At 47.6% G+C, this 18,083-nt stretch overlaps 1 protein-coding gene across 3 annotated transcripts; it reads left to right on the top strand.

Moving 5' to 3' along the window:
• Window positions 1-334: 334 nt before the first annotated feature.
• Window positions 335-17,627, top strand: dgkd (diacylglycerol kinase delta). Of its 3 annotated transcripts, XM_023351316.1 has the most exons (31): window positions 335-487; window positions 3,834-3,944; window positions 4,038-4,118; window positions 6,926-7,030; window positions 7,105-7,237; window positions 7,546-7,652; window positions 7,758-7,883; window positions 7,974-8,076; window positions 8,168-8,330; window positions 8,415-8,523; window positions 8,978-9,117; window positions 9,198-9,282; window positions 9,413-9,507; window positions 9,597-9,696; window positions 10,302-10,605; window positions 10,778-10,939; window positions 11,018-11,146; window positions 11,220-11,295; window positions 11,365-11,475; window positions 12,253-12,349; window positions 12,429-12,536; window positions 12,679-12,792; window positions 12,884-13,018; window positions 13,118-13,266; window positions 13,339-13,444; window positions 13,549-13,641; window positions 14,037-14,156; window positions 14,241-14,358; window positions 14,477-14,607; window positions 15,122-15,221; window positions 15,312-17,627. In XM_023351316.1, the coding sequence occupies exons 1-30, from the start codon at window positions 350-352 to the stop codon at window positions 15,209-15,211; spliced, it is 3,639 nt and encodes a 1,212-aa protein (XP_023207084.1). In that variant the 5' UTR covers window positions 335-349; the 3' UTR covers window positions 15,212-15,221; window positions 15,312-17,627. The 3 variants fall into 3 exon arrangements, with proteins under 3 accessions (XP_023207084.1, XP_023207086.1, XP_023207085.1); XM_023351318.1 differs by lacking the exons at window positions 335-487; window positions 3,834-3,944; window positions 4,038-4,118 and adding an exon at window positions 4,789-4,912; XM_023351317.1 differs by lacking the exons at window positions 335-487; window positions 3,834-3,944; window positions 4,038-4,118 and adding an exon at window positions 4,844-4,916.
• Window positions 17,628-18,083: the final 456 nt, after the last annotated feature.

The raw sequence follows: 18,083 nt of genomic DNA, 5'->3' as shown, positions 1-18,083 counted from the left end.
AACTAAAGCTCATACATTTAAAAGGTAATTCTTCCAAATATTTATATAATGTATGTACAAATCTCAGTTTGAAGTATCCTCAGATAATTATTCATTAAATTAGCAACATGAATCAATTTGGCCATCCTAACGGGCCGAAAACTTGAAAGGCTTGGTCGGATTTCATGTCAAACAGTGAAACGAGTCGTTTTTAATACAGCGCGCAAAAATGCTATTATTCTAGTAATGTTAGAGATTCGCCAGCGGGGGGCGGTATGCACCGTTCGCAGCCTCGCTGCTGTGCTGCCCACTGTTCGCCGCTAGGGGGAGCCGCTTCTCTGCTACTCATCGGGGGCCTGATAATGACAGGATGGCGGAGGCAGGGGGACCGGAGTCCACTGCGGCCCGGTGCCCGGACGAGTCCTCGGACAGTGAGCCCGAGCAGGAGCCCGGATCTCCGCAGAAACTTATCCGGAAAGTGTCGACGTCCGGTCAGATCCGCAGCAAGGTATGAAAGGGTCACAGCTAGGGGGTTTATAGCGGGGTATCACTGGTCATTCAGCGAGGTGGGCCCCGCAAAGCCCCGGGCTGCTCCGCTCTGGCCGTTGGAACACTGGGGCGCCAAACCCCCGGAGAAAAACGGGCACTTTTATACTAACAGCCCTGAAGAAGTTGTTTTGTAAACTTTTTTTAAATGAACATGATCACTCTATGGTTGCATAAAGACTGTTCTCTGATCCGTCGTAGAGCAGACCGTCACTGAGTTTATAAATATCTCTCTGCTACCGAAACTTTTGACACCTTCTACCCTCATCCGCTGCTCGTAGTATGCGGGGCTCAGTGAGCGGCCGCACTGCTACTGGAACCAGAATCTGGGCTTTTGGTTCATTTAATTGACGCCGAATTAAAGAGTATGGTTATTTTTGCCTCTTACGTCCAGTTATATCCAGAGTCCGATATCAGAGAATAATTAAAATTTTCAATGAATGCAGCCTCGACTGGAGATTGGTTTGATTGTTTATTTACCTAAACAGTTATCCAGAATCTCAGCTGATATGAGTTTTTATGAAGCCGTGTTAAAGAGTGTGTATATTTTTGTTCTCTAACCGCTTTAAGATCCGAGTTTGAACCTGTTTATGTTTTAAACATTTGTTAAAATTTTTGCTGAAGATTTTAAATGGAGCTTGCTACCATTTCTCATTTCCGGAAGATAACGGAACTGGATCGCGGAACTAATGATGCCGAATTAAAGCTTGATTTTGTTTCTGTCATTCGATCTCCGTGAAATTCAATTTGTCGTCCCTTTTATTTTTATTTATTTATTTTGGAGATTAATCAAAATTTGATCCGAAGGCTTTTAACTTGTGTTTGGGTTTATTCATGTAGAAAGCTAACGGAACCTTGGGATGCTTGCGAGTTTTAATAGTGCCGAATCAGAGTAAATGTGTTTCAGTGTAACTGCGTTAAAAATCACGTTAATGTGCATTTATTGAAGCTTCTGTAGAAATTCAAGTTTAAACGATACAGATGTTTGGTGGAATACGGTCCGTATTTTCTCCTTTCCTACAGAAGACCAACATATTTGTGGATCAGAACCTGTTGAGGTTCACCGACTCCACCGGTAAATTATTTCACAGGAGTAAATAAATAACTCTATTTTGGTTCAGTTTAATTTTATTAACCTATAGCATTTATATGACAATATTTGCGGAATAAAGGCACAAATTATTAGGAATTTAAAATTATTCCCGAGAAACACTGACTAGAGAGAATATGGTTCCGTTCAGTAAAGCGGAGGCCTGGTTCTCCACCGTGCCCACCCGGGCAGTGGTGAGTTGTAAGGCGGGGTGGGAGCCTTCACAGCCTGGGCATTGTTCCTGCTGTTGGAACAGATGTTTATTCGACTTCGGTTCTGCTGAAAGAGGCGAACTGTCATGATAATTACTGATAAATGTGATGGATGCGCTAAAAATGCGAAAAATAAAACATTCTGAAACACCGAGCTACAGAAAATTGTGTAAAATCAACTATCTTTAGTTTTCGCGATAAATTAAAGTTTTTCTTAGACTTTTTGTTGTGACAATGTAACACAAATTACACGTTAATGTAAAAATAAACAAAAGAGTCATATAAATGCAACTTTCTGCACCTGAAAACAGTCTGATCCAAATAGATAAATTGATTATCAGATTGCTCTGTGAAGCTGTGAGTTCCTACGGCCCCTGAAGGCAGCAGTGACTGGAGTTCAGTTTCTATTTAAAGCTGCTTTCTTCTTGGTTGGAGTTAAACACATGGGGAATGAGTAATGTGGGAACAACAAGGAACGGCTTGGTGGTTTTATCCGCAGCACTCCTTCTGAATGTTCACATGTTCAAAGCGATCTGACCTTTAACCCTACAGGGAACCTTGTTTACCTCTTAAAACTGTTTAAGCCGACCTCCAGGTGAGTCCAGAGCTGTCCAGGCCTCAGGTGTAGCTGGTTTAACCCACTGACTGGTTCCATGTCACTGGCCTGAGGAACTCCATCCATCCATCCATCCATCCATCCATCCATCCATCCATCCATCCAATCATCCATCCATCCATCCATCCAATCATCCATCCAATCATCCATCCAATCATCCATCCATCCATCCATCCATCCATCCATCCATCCATCCATCCATCCATCCAATCATCCATCCATCCATCCAATCATCCATCCATCCAATCATCCATCCAATCATCCATCCATCCATCCATCCATCCAATCATCCATCCATCCATCCAATCATCCATCCATCCAATCATCCATCCATCCATCCAATCATCCATCCATCCATCATCCATCCATCCATCCATCCATCCATCCATCCATCCATCCATCCATCCATCCATCCAATCATCCATCCATCCAATCATCCATCCATCCATCCATCCAATCATCCATCCATCCATCCATCCATCCATCCATCCATCCATCCAATCATCCATCCATCCATCCAATCATCCATCCATCCAATCATCCATCCATCCATCCATCCATCCAATCATCCATCCATCCATCCATCCATCCATCCATCCATCCATCCTCAATCCATCCACCTCAATCATCCATCCATCCATCCATCCAATCATCAATCCATCCAATCATCCATCCATACCATCCATCCAATCATCCATCCATCCATCCAATCCATTCATCATCCATCCATCCATCCATCCATCCATCCATCCATCCATCATCCATCCATCCATCCATCCATCCATCTATCCATCCATCATCCATCATCCATCCAATCATCCATCCATCCAATCAATCCATCCATCCATCCATCCATCCAAATCATCCATCCATCCATCAATCATCCATCCAATCATCCATACAATATCCATCCATCCATCCAATCATCCATCCATCCATCCATCCATCCAATCATCCATCCATCCAATCATCCATCCATCCAATCATCCATCCAATCATCCATCCATCCATCCATCCATCCATCCATCCATCCATACAATCATCCATCCATCCATCCATCCATCCATCCATCCATCCATCCATCCATCCATCCATCCAATCATCCATCCATCCATCCATCCATCCATCCATCCATCCATCCAATCATCCATCCATCCATCCAATCATCCATCCATCCATCCATCCATCCATCCATCCATCCATCCATCCTCAGTAATGTTCTTGGCTCAGCCACTGAACCTCTAACTGCTCTGTGAAGATTTACAGGTTTTTGTTGATGGTAAGGATCCAACCCCCTGGTAAATACTGCTCTCTAAGAAGGAAGGCTGCTGAAAGTGATGATGATGATGAAGATGATGATGATGATGATGCTCCGCCCCCTCTCTTTCAGACCGTGCTGAAGGAAGGAACGCTCTTGAAACAGACAAACTCCTTCCAGCGCTGGAAGAGACGATACTTCAAGCTACGAGGAAGGACTTTGTACTACGCTCAGACCAGCAAGGTGAGTGGTCAGGTCAGGATGAAGAGTGGGCGGAGCCTGGGTTTGATCATCTGATTGGTTGGGACTGATGAGCAGTGACGTGTCTCTCTGCAGTCGATCATCTTTGACGAGGTGGACCTGACCGACGCCAGCGTGGCCGAGTCCAGCACCAAGAACGTCAACAACAGCTTCACAGTGAGTCCAAACGCAATCCTTCCATCCTGAAAGTAGTCCCAGCAGGGGAAGGGACCTCTGAGCAGAGCTAACGTTTTGTTTACAGCTTTTGTGCTTTTTACTAACTTTAAAAACATTTTATCTCACTTAGCTTCCCCTAAATTCTTTTTTTCAGATAAATTTTAAATGACTAATTTCGTGACTGTTTTGTAAACTTTCAGTTAAATAAAGTTTTGATACTTTTGGTTCTTGGCTGTTAAGAATTCTTCAAGTTAATGGACTTTTATATTCATGCTCTTATTTTGAAAGGGGTAGACTGTTGACAGTAGTTCCATTTCCTCTCCTCAAATTCTTTATTTTTTTCCCCCAATAAATTTATTTAAAACAAAATAAAACAGACAGTAGAGACAGATATAAACACAGATAAATACAAGTATCTCAGAAAACATTTAAATTATAATCAGAAATTTGTATTTATTTTTATTTTCCCTTTTTCTACATGTGTATTTTTGCTTGAAGTGATGTCACTTCCTGTTAATGAGGCTGCAGATGGTTAGCCACAGGGTTAGGCGGTGTGTGTGTTTGTGTGACTGATCATGTGGTGGAGTTTATTTATAGCCTGCAGGATGCATGTTCTCGTAAGCAGTGTGTGTGTGTGTGTGTGTGTGTGTGTGTGTGTGTGACGTCAGACAGGAAGTGGGCATGAGCTGTTTTTAGGGAGGTGGGAGGGGCGAGTGAAGGGAAAAACAGCAGGAGGATCAAAGAGCAGCGAGTCTCAGACGGGATCCGGGTCCGGACGCTCAGGAGAACCTCGGGTCGGTAAGACAGCTGATTGGTCCGCCAGGTTCTGATCTGATCCGTTTGCTCAGCTTGTTTCTCTGTTCTGGTTCGTGATGATGATGGTGATGATGATGATGATGATGATGGTGATGATGGTGATGATGATGGTGATGATGATGATGATGATGGTGATGATCAGAATGATGATGATGATGGTGATGATCAGAATGTGATCATCAACCTTTAAAGCTCGGATGGGTCCGATTCTCCTGATCCAAGTCAGACCCGACAACAATCAGAGCCGACTGTTACCTGCAGGTCCACTGATACCCACCAGGACTCTGACTGGGTTTTCTGACTCGTTATGTCCAGAATTCTCATCCCAGCTGTTTGGAGAACATTTTACCCAGTTGGAAGGTTCTTCATCCAAACGGGTCGGTCGGGTTGGACGGCTCCTGAACTGTAAACAGGAATCTGAGACTCTGGGTTCCTCAGAGAGCATCAGATGGTTTAGAGGTTTGGGTCGATGTCTGGGCTGTCGGATCAGAACCAGAACCTCTGCAGCTGCGTTTTTATTTCAAATGTCTTTGTTGATATTCTGCGAATGTCGAAAAAATAACATGTTGTAATTGCAGTGCTTCCATTAAAGAAGAAACTAAGTTAAAATTATACCTGAATGAATTTGTCCAATTCATTAAAAACACTTCCTGTCCGTCTTCATCTTGGTTGTTGTCATGTGACTCGTCTGATGCGATGAAAGTAACTCGACTGACCGACTCTTCCTACCGCAAAAACCTTTTTCAGAATTGACGTTTTTCCATTAACTTTATATTTTGTAATTCCAATTTGCGCAGTTATGTGGTGAATGGAACTCAGTTAGTGATGATGAGATCTGAAGCAGAGATGGAGGTGAAGGTCCAGCATTCAGTCCGGGCTTTGGGCCAGAACCGGCCTCTGGCTCTGACAGCATTCTGTCCATGTTCAGGACTCAAATATTCCTAGAATTGTTGGAAAAATGTTCTGTTTTCGTACTCAAAGCTGGAGCTGACGTCTGGTCACATTGACGCCAAAGATCCGTTTGACAGATCCCACCTAACGGGCCAGAACAGAACTGGTCTCCAGTAAGGCTGAATGAGTGGCTGAACTGGGACGCCAGGAAACAGTGAGGAAGATCCAGGAGAGGAGCGGCTCTCCTCAGGCAGATGGTGGTCAGGGAGCTGGATCAGCAGATTCTCCTTTTACTGGGTCTATTTCTGTCGCCGTGGGAACAGAGGCTTCATTGTTGAACATCTGACAGGAAGTGGATGTCTACGTCACTCACACACACACACACACACACACACACACACACACACACACGCACACACACACACACACACACACACACATTCCTGCTGACTCAATTCCAGTGAAATAATCCGAATTAAACTGCCAGTTTGTCCGAACACTGAGACTGGATTCATTTAGTTTCTGTGGATAATCTGAGATGTTCTGATGGCAGAAGGTCAGAGTGTTTCTGAAGGTTCTGTGGAGCCGGTCAAGAGGTTCGAGTCATGAGGTTGATGCTTCCTGAAAGCTGTTAAAGCTGCTTCCTGAAAACAGGAAAAACAACAAATTTACTGTTTCCTGCTTCCAGGACGGACCGCATGGAAAACCGAAACAGGATTTCCTCATAACAGTTTCACAACAAACTTTCAACAAGGTCCCATTGAGGTCTGAGGTTCTTAATTAACTCCTAGTGAGGTTTGACCAGTTTCCTAACATAGACTTAAGGAGGTTCTTTACATACCATAAGGATGCTCATAAGGATGGCCTGACGAGTCCTAGCTGGTCTTGGTGGTCTCTTAATGTGGTTTCGTTGAAGTCGTAATGAGGTCTTGTTGAGGTTCTACTGATGACTCGGTGAGATCTTATTAAAGTCTTAATGAGGTCCTGATAAGGCCTTAATAGAATCTGACCAGGCTTCATCTCAAACACAATCAGATTATAATTCTCCAGTTTGTATTCCAAACTCTGACCTGACCTTTGACCCCATACCTGTCCTCCAGGTGATCACCCCCTGCAGGCATCTCATTCTGTGTGCTGACAACAGGAAGGAGATGGAGGAGTGGATGGCGGCGCTGCGCAGCGTCCAGAACAGGCAGAACTATGAGGTCAGACCGGCTTCCTGACAGCAGACTGCAGCTGCGTCCCAGTTTGTGCTGCTCACCGTGTCTCTGTCTCCCAGTCCACCCAGTACAGCATGGACCACTTCAGTGGGATGCACAACTGGTACGCCTGTTCCCACGCCAGACCGACGTACTGCAACGTGTGCAAGGAGGCGCTGTCAGGGGTCACGTCCCACGGCCTGTCCTGTGAAGGTACGGACACACAACTACACAATAAACACACAACTACACACACCTGGATACACCTGGATACAGCTGGACACACCTGGATACACCTGGATACACCTGGATACAGTTGGACACACCTGGATACAGCTACACACTAAACACAACGACGCAATAAACGCAAAACCACCCAAAGCTAGACACAACTAGACAATAAATATACAACTTCACACCACTAAGCAGCTGTTCAGATTCACCCTGATGCATTCTAACTGTGCGCGGGTGTGTGTGTGTGTGTGTGTGTGTGTGTGTGTGTGTGTGTGTGCGTGCTGCAGTGTGTAAGTTTAAGGCTCATAAGCGTTGCGCGGTCAGAGCCACAAACAACTGTAAGTGGACAACTCTGGCTTCGATCGGGAAGGACATCATTGAGGACGAGGACGGGGTGAGACACCAAGAGACACACGCCTGATTCCTCTGATGCATGTCGTCAATGCCTGTCCTCTCACCTGGTGTCCTCTCACCTGTCCTCTCTCACTCTTGTCTCCAGGTGTCGATGCCTCATCAGTGGTTGGAGGGGAACCTTCCTGTCTCCGCTAAGTGTAGCGTCTGCGATAAGACATGCGGCAGCGTCCTCCGGCTGCAGGACTGGAGGTGTCTCTGGTGTAAAGCCATGGTTAGACACACACCACACACAGCTACACACACACCTGATCAGGTGTGCTGCCGTTAGATGCACTGAGCCTCAGGTGTGCTTTGTCTGCAGGTGCACTCAGGCTGTAAGGAGCAGCTGTCGTCCAAGTGTCCTCTGGGTCAGTGCAAAGTGTCCGTCATTCCTCCAACGGCGCTCAACAGCATCGATTCTGATGGTGAGGAATTGAGGAATGCACCGCTGCCCTCCAGTGGTCTAATGTAGTTACTGCATGAATTAAACTGAAACGTCTGGTTGTCTGTCTCCAGGTTTCTGGAAGGCGTCCTGTCCTCCGTCCTGCACCAGTCCTCTGCTGGTTTTTGTCAACTCAAAAAGTGGAGACAATCAGGGCGTGAAGTTCCTGCGACGGTTCAAGCAGCTGCTGAACCCGGCGCAGGTGTTTGACCTGATGAACGGAGGACCTCACCTGGGGTGAGACACTGTCTGGCTCTCTCTCTAATAGCTTGTTTATCCAGGAAAACATGTAAGGAAACGATAAACCTGTTTCTCTGTCAGTCTGCGGCTGTTCCAGAAGTTCGACACCTTCAGGATCCTGGTTTGTGGAGGAGACGGCAGCGTTGGCTGGGTTCTGTCTGAGATCGATGCTCTGACGCTGCACAAACAGGTACCAAATGTGAGGTTGTCATGGGAACAGAGCTGCTTCCCAAGGCTCCCATGTACTCAGGTGTACTGTATGTATTCTGTACGTATTCTCTGACTACACTGTCGGCAGAAGGTTGAGACTGCCAAAATTTCTCGTGACAAATTTCTTCATGTTCCTCAATGTTGAGAAAGTTGGGTGAATTGACCCGTTTCCTCTCCACCACAGCCTCCTCCACCCACCTGTTAATGTAAACCTAAGTGACCTTGCAACTGGTTGCGCCTACTGCCAACCTTATCGTCACGGTGTTGCGTACAAACATTGTTTCCTGCGGGGCAGACACCGACTACGCAGTCATAAAAATGAACCTTTCTGTCCGGCAGACTTCTGTTTTGAGTCCGAGTACGCCTGAGTGAGAGTCTTTAGGGTGAAAAGGTTTTCGGAGCGTAGCGACTCTAAGGAGGTTTTCCTGTTTCAGTGTCAGATGGGTGTTCTTCCTCTCGGAACCGGGAATGACCTGGCTCGGGTTCTGGGCTGGGGCTCAGCCTGTGATGACGACACGCAGCTACCTCAGATACTGGAGAAACTGGAGAGAGCCAGCACCAAGATGCTGGACAGGTGAGGGCTGTGATGTCAGACAGGTGTGTGCTGCATGCCAGGGGAGCCATTAACACTTGTTTGCCCTTCTTATTCTTCAGGTGGAGCATCATGGTCTATGAGACAAAGTTTCCACGGCAACACTCTGCCTCCACCGTCACGGAGGACTGCAGTGATGACTCGGAGGTAATGTGGCATCACTTCTTAATCTCCTCTAAGTCTTGCAGCGTTAGAATCACCTCTTAAAGAACGGACACCATGCGTCCTGAAGCAGGTTTTCTAGCAGGTTCTCTGACTGGTTGATCCTCTGATTCAGGTGCAGCAGATTCTGACCTACGAGGATTCTGTGGCTGCTCACCTGACGAAGATCCTGACCTCAGACCAGCACTCAGTCATCATCTCCTCAGCCAAGTAGGGTCTTCTCTCCGCTGTAGTTCTTATAACCACCATCGGATCTCATGCAGTTCTATAACCGACTGTGTTTGTGTGTTTGGACCCAGAGTTCTCTGTGAGACCGTCAAGGACTTTGTGGCTCGTGTTGGTAAAGCTTATGAGAAGAATACAGAGAATTTGGAGGAGTCTGAGGCTATGGCCAAAAAGGTACTAAATCTAAAGCCCCTTCTTCACTGTAAAGTCTTATTGTAGCTGGTAATGTTTGGTTTGGCTCCAGCCAACTTAAGTTTGTCTCCATTGGCAGTTTATTCCTCACCAGGGCTGTAGTCGACCCTCTGATGATTTAGCTGCTGTACCTTTGTTCAGGCAGTTTCTCTGAAATTTCTCAATATCTCGGTTTTGTTCGTTACGGGTTGCCCCATTCGGTTGTTGCATGTGCTTTTCTGCCACAACTGATTGGAAGCTTTGAACTTCAAGGTTTGACAAGGGATCATCAATTTCCTGCTCTTTTTCTCTCCCACTGCTGTGGGCTCATTTTGGATTGGTTGAGATGTTGTTTGATGGACCAATCAATAAATACAGTCTGCTGGCATCAGATCACTTGTGAGCAGTACCGGGTTGGTTGGGCTTGTACCACCCTGAGGTGGTTTCAAAAACCTCTTAGGATCTGCAAATGGAGACAGATGTGGGCAGGGTGGACTGAGGAAGCACCGGTCTAATCCACGCCTCTGCTGACGGGGCTTTGGTTCGGTTCTGTCTCAGTCCTGTCTACGTCCGGTCGTGGTATTTAGGTTGTCGTGTTTGTGCTGCAGTGCGGCGTTCTGAAGGAGAAACTCGACTCGCTGCTGAAGACTCTGAACGAGGAGTCGCAGGCCTTGACGGTGTTCCCCCCAGCTCCTCCGCCGACCATCGCTGAGGAACAGGAGGAGCTGGAGGTGGTCAGTCTGGCTCCTCTCCTTCATCCTGCTCCTCCTCCTCCTCATCCTCCCTGTTCGCCACGGGCCACACCGCCACCTTCAGCAGCGGCTGCCATTTTTAAACCTCGGGAGCAGCTGATGTTGAGAGCCAACAGTCTGAAGAAGGCGATCCGACAAATTATTGAGCACACAGAGAAAGGTGAGTGGCTGAGTGTCTCCAGCTGGGAATTTGTCTAAGTGTTTGTTTCCAGGTGACTGAGGTGTGTGTCCAGCTGTGTGTCTGGGCGTGACCGATGTGAATCCAGGTGTGTCCACCTATCACCTGTCTGTTTCCAGGTGTGATTGATTGTGTTTGTCTGTTTTTGTTGCAGCTGTGGACGAGCAGAACGCTCAGACCCAGCAGCACGTCTTCTCTGTGGGTCGTTCTGAGCAGCAGGTGGGTCTGGTTGAAGAGGAGGAGGAGGAAGACGGGGAGGAGGACAAGTTGTCTCTGCAGTCGTCTTTCAGCTCCAAACAGCGCAGCAGCCGCAGACGTGAGGACGGGTAGCTGAGGACAGGTGAGGCTCGTTCTGGACAACCAGAGGCTCAGCTGTTTGTTTCTCTGCTCTCAGTCAGCAAGACGCCGTGTGAGAAACTGATCCATAAAGGCGGCTTGTTACCTGGGAGCTCCGCTTCACTTCCTGTCCATACAGGAAATAGAGACAACATGCCTATGCTGAACACAAAGATCTTGTATCCAGGTAAGATGCTCTCCCACCTGCTTCATCTGAATGAGTTCCTGTGAGGTTCTGGAGCTTTGTGTCTGTGTTTCAGGCACTTTGACCAGCAGCTCGGTCATCAGTCGGCTGCTGGTCAACGCCGACCCGTTCAGCTGCGACGCCGACAACATGTGAGGCCGCGACCGCACACGTTTACCTTCAGGCTGATCATGCGTGTAACAGCCGTGTTTCTGTTTCAGGGACTGCTACACGGAGAAGTGCGTCATGAACAACTACTTTGGTATCGGACTCGACGCTAAGATCACGCTAGACTTCAACAACAAGAGAGACGAGCATCCAGAGAAGTGCAGGTACAGCGTCTTCATGCATATGGATACAAAAACAAACCGTTTTCATTCAGAAAAATCTTCACCTTCATTACCTAAAAACAATTGTTCATTGAAAATTGTTGTATTTAAAGGAGACATGTTATGCAAAGTCCACTGTTTCAGCCCTCTACTGAAGTCTCTAGAAGTTCAGAAAAGGTGAATTTAGTCTCTCCCAGTGCTGGGTAGAAATCTTTATATTGTTCTTGGGTCACATTTTGCGGTTCGTTCCGATTTATTGTGTTTTATTCTTAATGTCAGTATTTGGCTGTCGGCTAACCAATTTCACAAAGTTGCCATTTTTATTTCCCATGTCAAGTTTGTAGTCCAAGTTCAAGGATGCTATAGCTACAAGTGGATTACTTAATATAATTAATATAATATATATATTACATAATATAATAATTAATATAATAATTAAACATATTAACTCAAACAATTCAGATCAGAGGAAGGAAAATGGGAAGAAATGAGGCTGATTCTGAAACATAAATTTAAAGTGAACATATGTAATATTTATGTATTAGTTTATGTAATATTATTCAAAACACACATTATGGTTCTGTCCTAAAGGAGCTAACAGCTAGCACACAGTGCTAAAATTAGCAAAAGGCGTGATGCTACAGCTAGCAAAACATGGCCAGGACGTCACATCAACACATAACTTCATGTCTAAAATCAAGTTTGTTGTTATTTTAACGATCTTTAAGCTGAATTCTTTCCCATGATATTTTCTTCATGCGTCTGATTCTGTCTCCTCAGGAGTCGCACAAAGAACTTGATGTGGTACGGAGTGTTGGGAACCAAAGAGCTGCTGCACAGAACCTACAAGAACCTGGAGCAGCGAGTCCTGCTGGAGGTCAGAACCGGCGCCGCGGTAAGCCGTGCGGCCGCAGCGTGCGGCGCGTCACTCAGTGTGTCGTCTGTTTCTGCTGCAGTGTGACGGCCGGCCGATCCCCCTGCCCAGCCTGCAGGGCATCGCTGTGCTCAACATCCCCAGCTACGCCGGGGGAACCAACTTCTGGGGCGGGACCAAGGAGGACGATGTAAGAACTCTGTCCGTCTGATCCGTCTCTGCTCCGGTTCCCTGCTCTGGTTCTCACTATAAAAACAAACTGGGAGAACTGGAGCTTGAGGAGACCAGTGACTGGCTGACCAGTGATGTACCGGTGTCCGCTTGTCCCTCAGACCTTCGCGGCGCCGTCCTTCGACGATAAGATCCTGGAGGTGGTCGCCGTGTTCGGCAGCATGCAGATGGCCGTGTCAAGGGTCATCAACCTGCAGCACCACCGCATCGCCCAGGTACCGGTCCAACTGTCCTCCTGTCTGTCCAACTGTCTGCTGTCCCTCCATGTCCCTGTCCTGTGTGTCTCACGGTGTCTCCACTCCTCAGTGTCGGACAGTGAAGATCACCATCCTGGGGGACGAGGGCGTCCCGGTCCAGGTGGACGGGGAGGCCTGGATCCAGCCTCCCGGCTACATTAAGATCATCCATAAGAACCGGACGCAGACCCTGACCAGAGACCGGGTGAGTCCCTCTGCTGGTCGTCTGTACCCTGGTTCTGGTTCTGGTTCTGGTTCTGGCCCAGGCCCGGCTGGGTTCTCAGAGCGTCTCTGTGTCCTGCAGGCGTTTGAGAGCACCCTGAAGTCCTGGGAGGACAAGCAGAAGTGTGAGTTTCCCCAGCCGTCCCTGCCGCCGCAGCCGGAGACGGTCTCTGAGGACGAGGCGCTGCTGGTCAGCGAGTTCGGTCAGGCTGCTGGAGCCCTCATCCACAGGTACGTCCTCCATGTCCTCCGAATGTCCTCCTGCGTCGGTCCGGACGCTGACGCCGTCTCTTCTGGTTCCAGTATCCGGGAGGTGGCCCAGTTCCACCACAGCATGGAGCAGGAGCTGGCCCATGCCGTCAACGCCAGCTCCAAGGCCATGGACGTGGTCTACGCCAAGAGCCCCGAGGTTTGTCCTCCGCCATTCTGGAGACGTCTGTCAGCTGGACCGGAACATCTCTCCCATCCTGCCGGAGTTCTGGTGGACTGACCAGAACCTTCTGTGTGTTTCAGGCTCTCAGCTGCAGCTCTGTGGTCCACATGGTGAGCGACGTCAAAGCTCTGCTCAGCGAGACGGAACTGCTCCTGGCCGGGAAGATGTCCATGGTAGCTGATTCCTATCACTTGGTTCTGTTCTGGTTCTGTACTGCCAGAACTGAAATAAGGTCTGCCGGGTCTTAGGGAGAACCGGACCCTGCTGTCCAGGTTTTAGACTGTTGGATGGATGTTTGGACGCATCTTTAGACGTTTATGTCTGTACCATGAACGGACATTTGGACGTGATGTTTGGACTTTGAACAGGTGGTAGCTGTTGGACTGCAGAGGTCCGGTTCCCTCTATGACCCGGTTAACGTTGTAGTAGTATCACCCAGAACTGATTTCTTTGTTCTGATGGCCTGGTTCTGGTTCTAGCAAAGCCAAAACTAGACTTTGACTCTGATTGTAGCTCCAGGTTCTGACCGTGGTTCTGTTGTTCTGACTGTGGTTCTGTGTCTGTGCAGCAGTTGGACCCGCCTCAGCAGGACCAGCTGAACGCTGCTTTGGGTTCTGTGGCCCAGGAGCTCCGCCGGCTGTCGGATGTCCCCTGGTTGTGTCCCGTCATTGACCCGTTGGACCAGGAGGTAAACCTCCTCCGTCTGCAAAACAGGTGACCGGGTTCTGTTTCAGTTTGGACCGACTCAGGATTCGGGTCTGTCTCTGTCCAGGGTCCTCTGGCGGACTTTTCCAAACGGAGTCAAAGTGGGAAATTTCGTCTTGTCTCAAAGTTCAAGAAGGACAAAAACAACAAGAACAAAGAGATGTGCGCCACCCTGTCCCTGCCAGGTGAGCTCAGAACCCGTCCAGTCTGTCCACAGGGTCCGGTACCACAGAACCACAGCATAAAGGTCTCTGTCTCTTTTTGGGTCTTCCTGTCTGTCTGAACCACTTTCTGGTGTTTTAGTTCACCAGTGGGGAACCGAGGAGGTCGGGGCCTGGCTGGACTTCCTCTGCCTGTCTGAGTATAAGGACATATTTAGTGGACACGATGTCCGAGGAGCCGAGCTGATCCACCTGGAGAGGAGAGACCTGAAGGTGAGGACACAGAGGGACAGAGGCACAGAGAGGCACAGAGGGACAGAGAGACACAGAGGGACAGAGAGGCACAGAGGGACAGAGAGACACAGAGGCACAGAGGGACAGAGAGACACAGAGAGGCACAGAGGGACAGAGAGGCACAGAGGGACAGAGAGACACAGAGGGACAGAGAGACACAGAGGGACAGAGAGGCACAGAGAGACAGAGAGGCACAGAGAGACAGAGAGGCACAGAGGGACAGAGAGACACAGAGGCACAGAGGGACAGAGAGGCACAAATGAGACTCTAGATTTATGTTTCTATGTTGGACCGCTGGTTGGGCATTGGATGGATGTTGGTTGGATGTTTGGACGGATGTTTGGTCGGTTGTTGGACGAATGTTTGGACATTGGATGGATGTTGGTTGGATGTTTGGACGGATGTTGGTTGGATGTTGGACATGTCCCAGGATGCATGTGGGACGGTCTGAAGGTCCGTTGGGTCTCAGTCCGTCCCTGCCGTCCATCTCCAGGACCTTGGGGTGACCAAGGTTGGACACATGAAGCGGATCCTGCAGGGCGTCAAGGAGCTGACGAGGAGCAGCAGCGCCAGCGAGGCCTAACCGCCTGCAGGTCGGTTCTGAAGGTCCATTTGGACCCGATGTCCTTCGCTCCAGTTCTAGTCCCACTTCGGTGTAACTGGGTTCTTGTTGTGTTGCTTAGGAACCGCTGTCCGCTGTCCTCCTCCCTCTGCTACCTTTCTCCACCCGTCCAGCCAGAAACCACCGGACCAGACCGGGACCAGAACCGGCCCTCAGAAACACCGGGCAGAACCTTTTACAGGAACCTCCCGGTTCCGACCCGGAGAAAGAACCAATCAGCTGATCCATGAGTGCCTTCCCTCTCCAACCAGAACCAAGGGGGTCCAATCAAAGAATCCGAACCAGAACCAAGCGGTCCAATCAAAGATTCAGAACCATCAGATGGGTCCGGATCAGAACCAGGACCATCTCAGACTCTCTGAACGTTTCAACGGGCCTCTCCTTGGAGGCGACAACAGGTTCTGATAAGTCGGAACCAACTGGACCTCAGGTCCGGTTGCGGTGATGCATTTGGATCATGACACTTTCAGGTACTGATCAGAACCGGATCTCCTTTACTCCAAATAGAACCACAGACTGGTTCTGAGTTCTGTTGATAGTGAGATTCCTCTCAGACTGGATCAGAACTCTGACCGGGTTCTGGTAGAACCAGAACAGCAAGGTCCGGCAGCAGCTCTGTGAGCTGGATTCTGGGTCAGAGTGATCCAGAACCGAACCACTGACCTATTAGGTGAATATGGTGAGCCATATGGTTTGGGTTTTTTTAACAACAGAACCTCCTCGGGTTTGACATTTTGGACCAGAACCTAGCAGAACCCTTTAAAGAAAATCAAACCTTTAATGTCCCAAACACCCGAACCAGAACCAGAAAGCTATGGTTCTGGATGGACTAAACCAGTTTACAGGATTCACATCACATGTGGTTCTGATGAAACCCGGTCAGAACCCGATCCAACATTTCAACCTCATCAACGGTTTTGGGTCCAAAATGTTTTATTTTGAAACTACAACGATCCATCAGATTGAAACAGAACCCTAATGGGTTCTGAATAGTTCAGAACCGCCCTGCTGAATCTGATTGGTCAGATTCCGGGAAGCCCCGCCCCCTGGATTCCTGCAGTGCACCAGCAGGGGGCGACCAATCACAGACTGAACCTTTCTGATCAATCTGGTGGAGATTCAAAGAGTTTACCTGAACATTTATCGACGGGTGCCTTAAAGACGCGGCAGCCGGTCAGAGGTCAACCGGTCAGAGGTCAACCGGTCAGAGGTCAACCGGCTGATCTCAGATCATTTGTTTGTTTTTTTTCTTTCTCCAGCTTCATTTTTCTACTGATCTTTATCGTTCTACAGTTGATATGTTCAGATTCTAGATTAGGATTTTTCCAAATCTTGTTCCAGATGTTTGTGTTTGGTTCCAGTTTTAATCTGGACCCAGACGTTTCCAGAACCCGCTCCAGATTCCCCACAATCTGGACTCAATCCAGATTCCCATGTTTTCATTGTCCAGATGTTTCGGTCTGGTTCCAGATGTTTCCACATCTTCATCTGAGCTTTTCTGGACCCGGACATATCGGATCTGTGAGGTTCTGGAACAGATTGTTCTGTTTCTGCTTCCTAATATTCCAGAGTTTGGATCAGATTACAGATGGTTAACATCTGGATCCAGATTCATAAACATCCAGATTCATTTGTTTTACAGATGTTTCTGAGTTTTGATCTTTGAGTTCTGTTTTAAATACTTCAAATTCTGGATTCGGACGTGTCTGGATCTGGATCCAGATCCATACAGGTTTACATCCACGCGTTTTTGGTCCTGGATTCTAATACTTTAGATTTCTCTCCACCTCTGGATCCAGATGTTTCTGAGCTTCAGATGTATTTTCATAACAAACTGTTGATCCAGATATTTTCATGTCTGCATTTAGATTTTCCAGATGTTTCTGAGTCCTGTTACACATATTTTGCGGTCCAGATGTTTCAGATTCTGGGTCCTGATATCCAGATTCTTCAGGTGTTTCATGTTACAATGTGTCACATTCTAGACCCAGAATTTCTTAGTCCTGGTACAGAAGTTTCAGTCTGGATCCAGATGTTTCAGATTACTTGATGTTTGTGCCTCACTCCCTGAATTTAAGAGTTTAAATCTCCAGATTTTTTCCAGATTCTGGATCCAGATGTGTGTTTTAGCCTCTGGATCCAGACCCAGAGTCGTCCTGATCCAGATGTGTCCTCTGCTCCTCCTCCTCCTCCTCCTCCTCCTCCTCAGTGCCTTGCTCCAGGGCGCGGTGCAGTGCCGGTCTCATCCCGCCTGTATTTATTGTGTAATTTATAAACCGTGACACTGTTCCGGCGGTAGGAGCGCCCCCTGCTGGGCCGTCGCTGTAGATACACAGAAACCTGTGGAAGATAAATAAACTTCATGTCTCCTCTGAAACGCTGCGGCTTTTCTTTATAGCTTCTCCGAGTTCAACTTCAGGATTCAAACAAAGAACATTTATGAATAAAATATATTATTTTAGTGATTATTTATCACAAAAGATGCATCTGCAGCTAAAAAGTCCTTCTATAACAAAACATCCTAAACTTTTCATCTTTTTCTAGATTCTTTTTGTCTTTTCAGCAACAATTTAAAAAAAAAAAGTTTATTAAAAATCCATGTATTTATCTGAGTTTGTTGTCAACTGGATGTTTGTTTTTCCTTTTACTGATAAATTCAATTCAAAGCAGAACCTGGATGAATACTTTGGTTGTACCTCCAACTTTCCATGGTAAGATGTTAAGTTGTCTCTTATTTTGAAAGGCCACCCATCAGTGGAGTTGTTTTTAAATGTGAATCTGCATCAAAATGCCTGACCTGGCACAACCACATGAAGCCATTTTTGGATTGTGA

The sequence above is a fragment of the Xiphophorus maculatus genome, chromosome 18 (genome assembly GCF_002775205.1).
Source record: "Xiphophorus maculatus strain JP 163 A chromosome 18, X_maculatus-5.0-male, whole genome shotgun sequence".
Lineage (NCBI taxonomy): Eukaryota > Metazoa > Chordata > Actinopteri > Cyprinodontiformes > Poeciliidae > Xiphophorus > Xiphophorus maculatus.
Note: the sequence above shows the minus strand (reverse complement) of the source record. Positions and strands in the feature narration are given on the sequence as shown.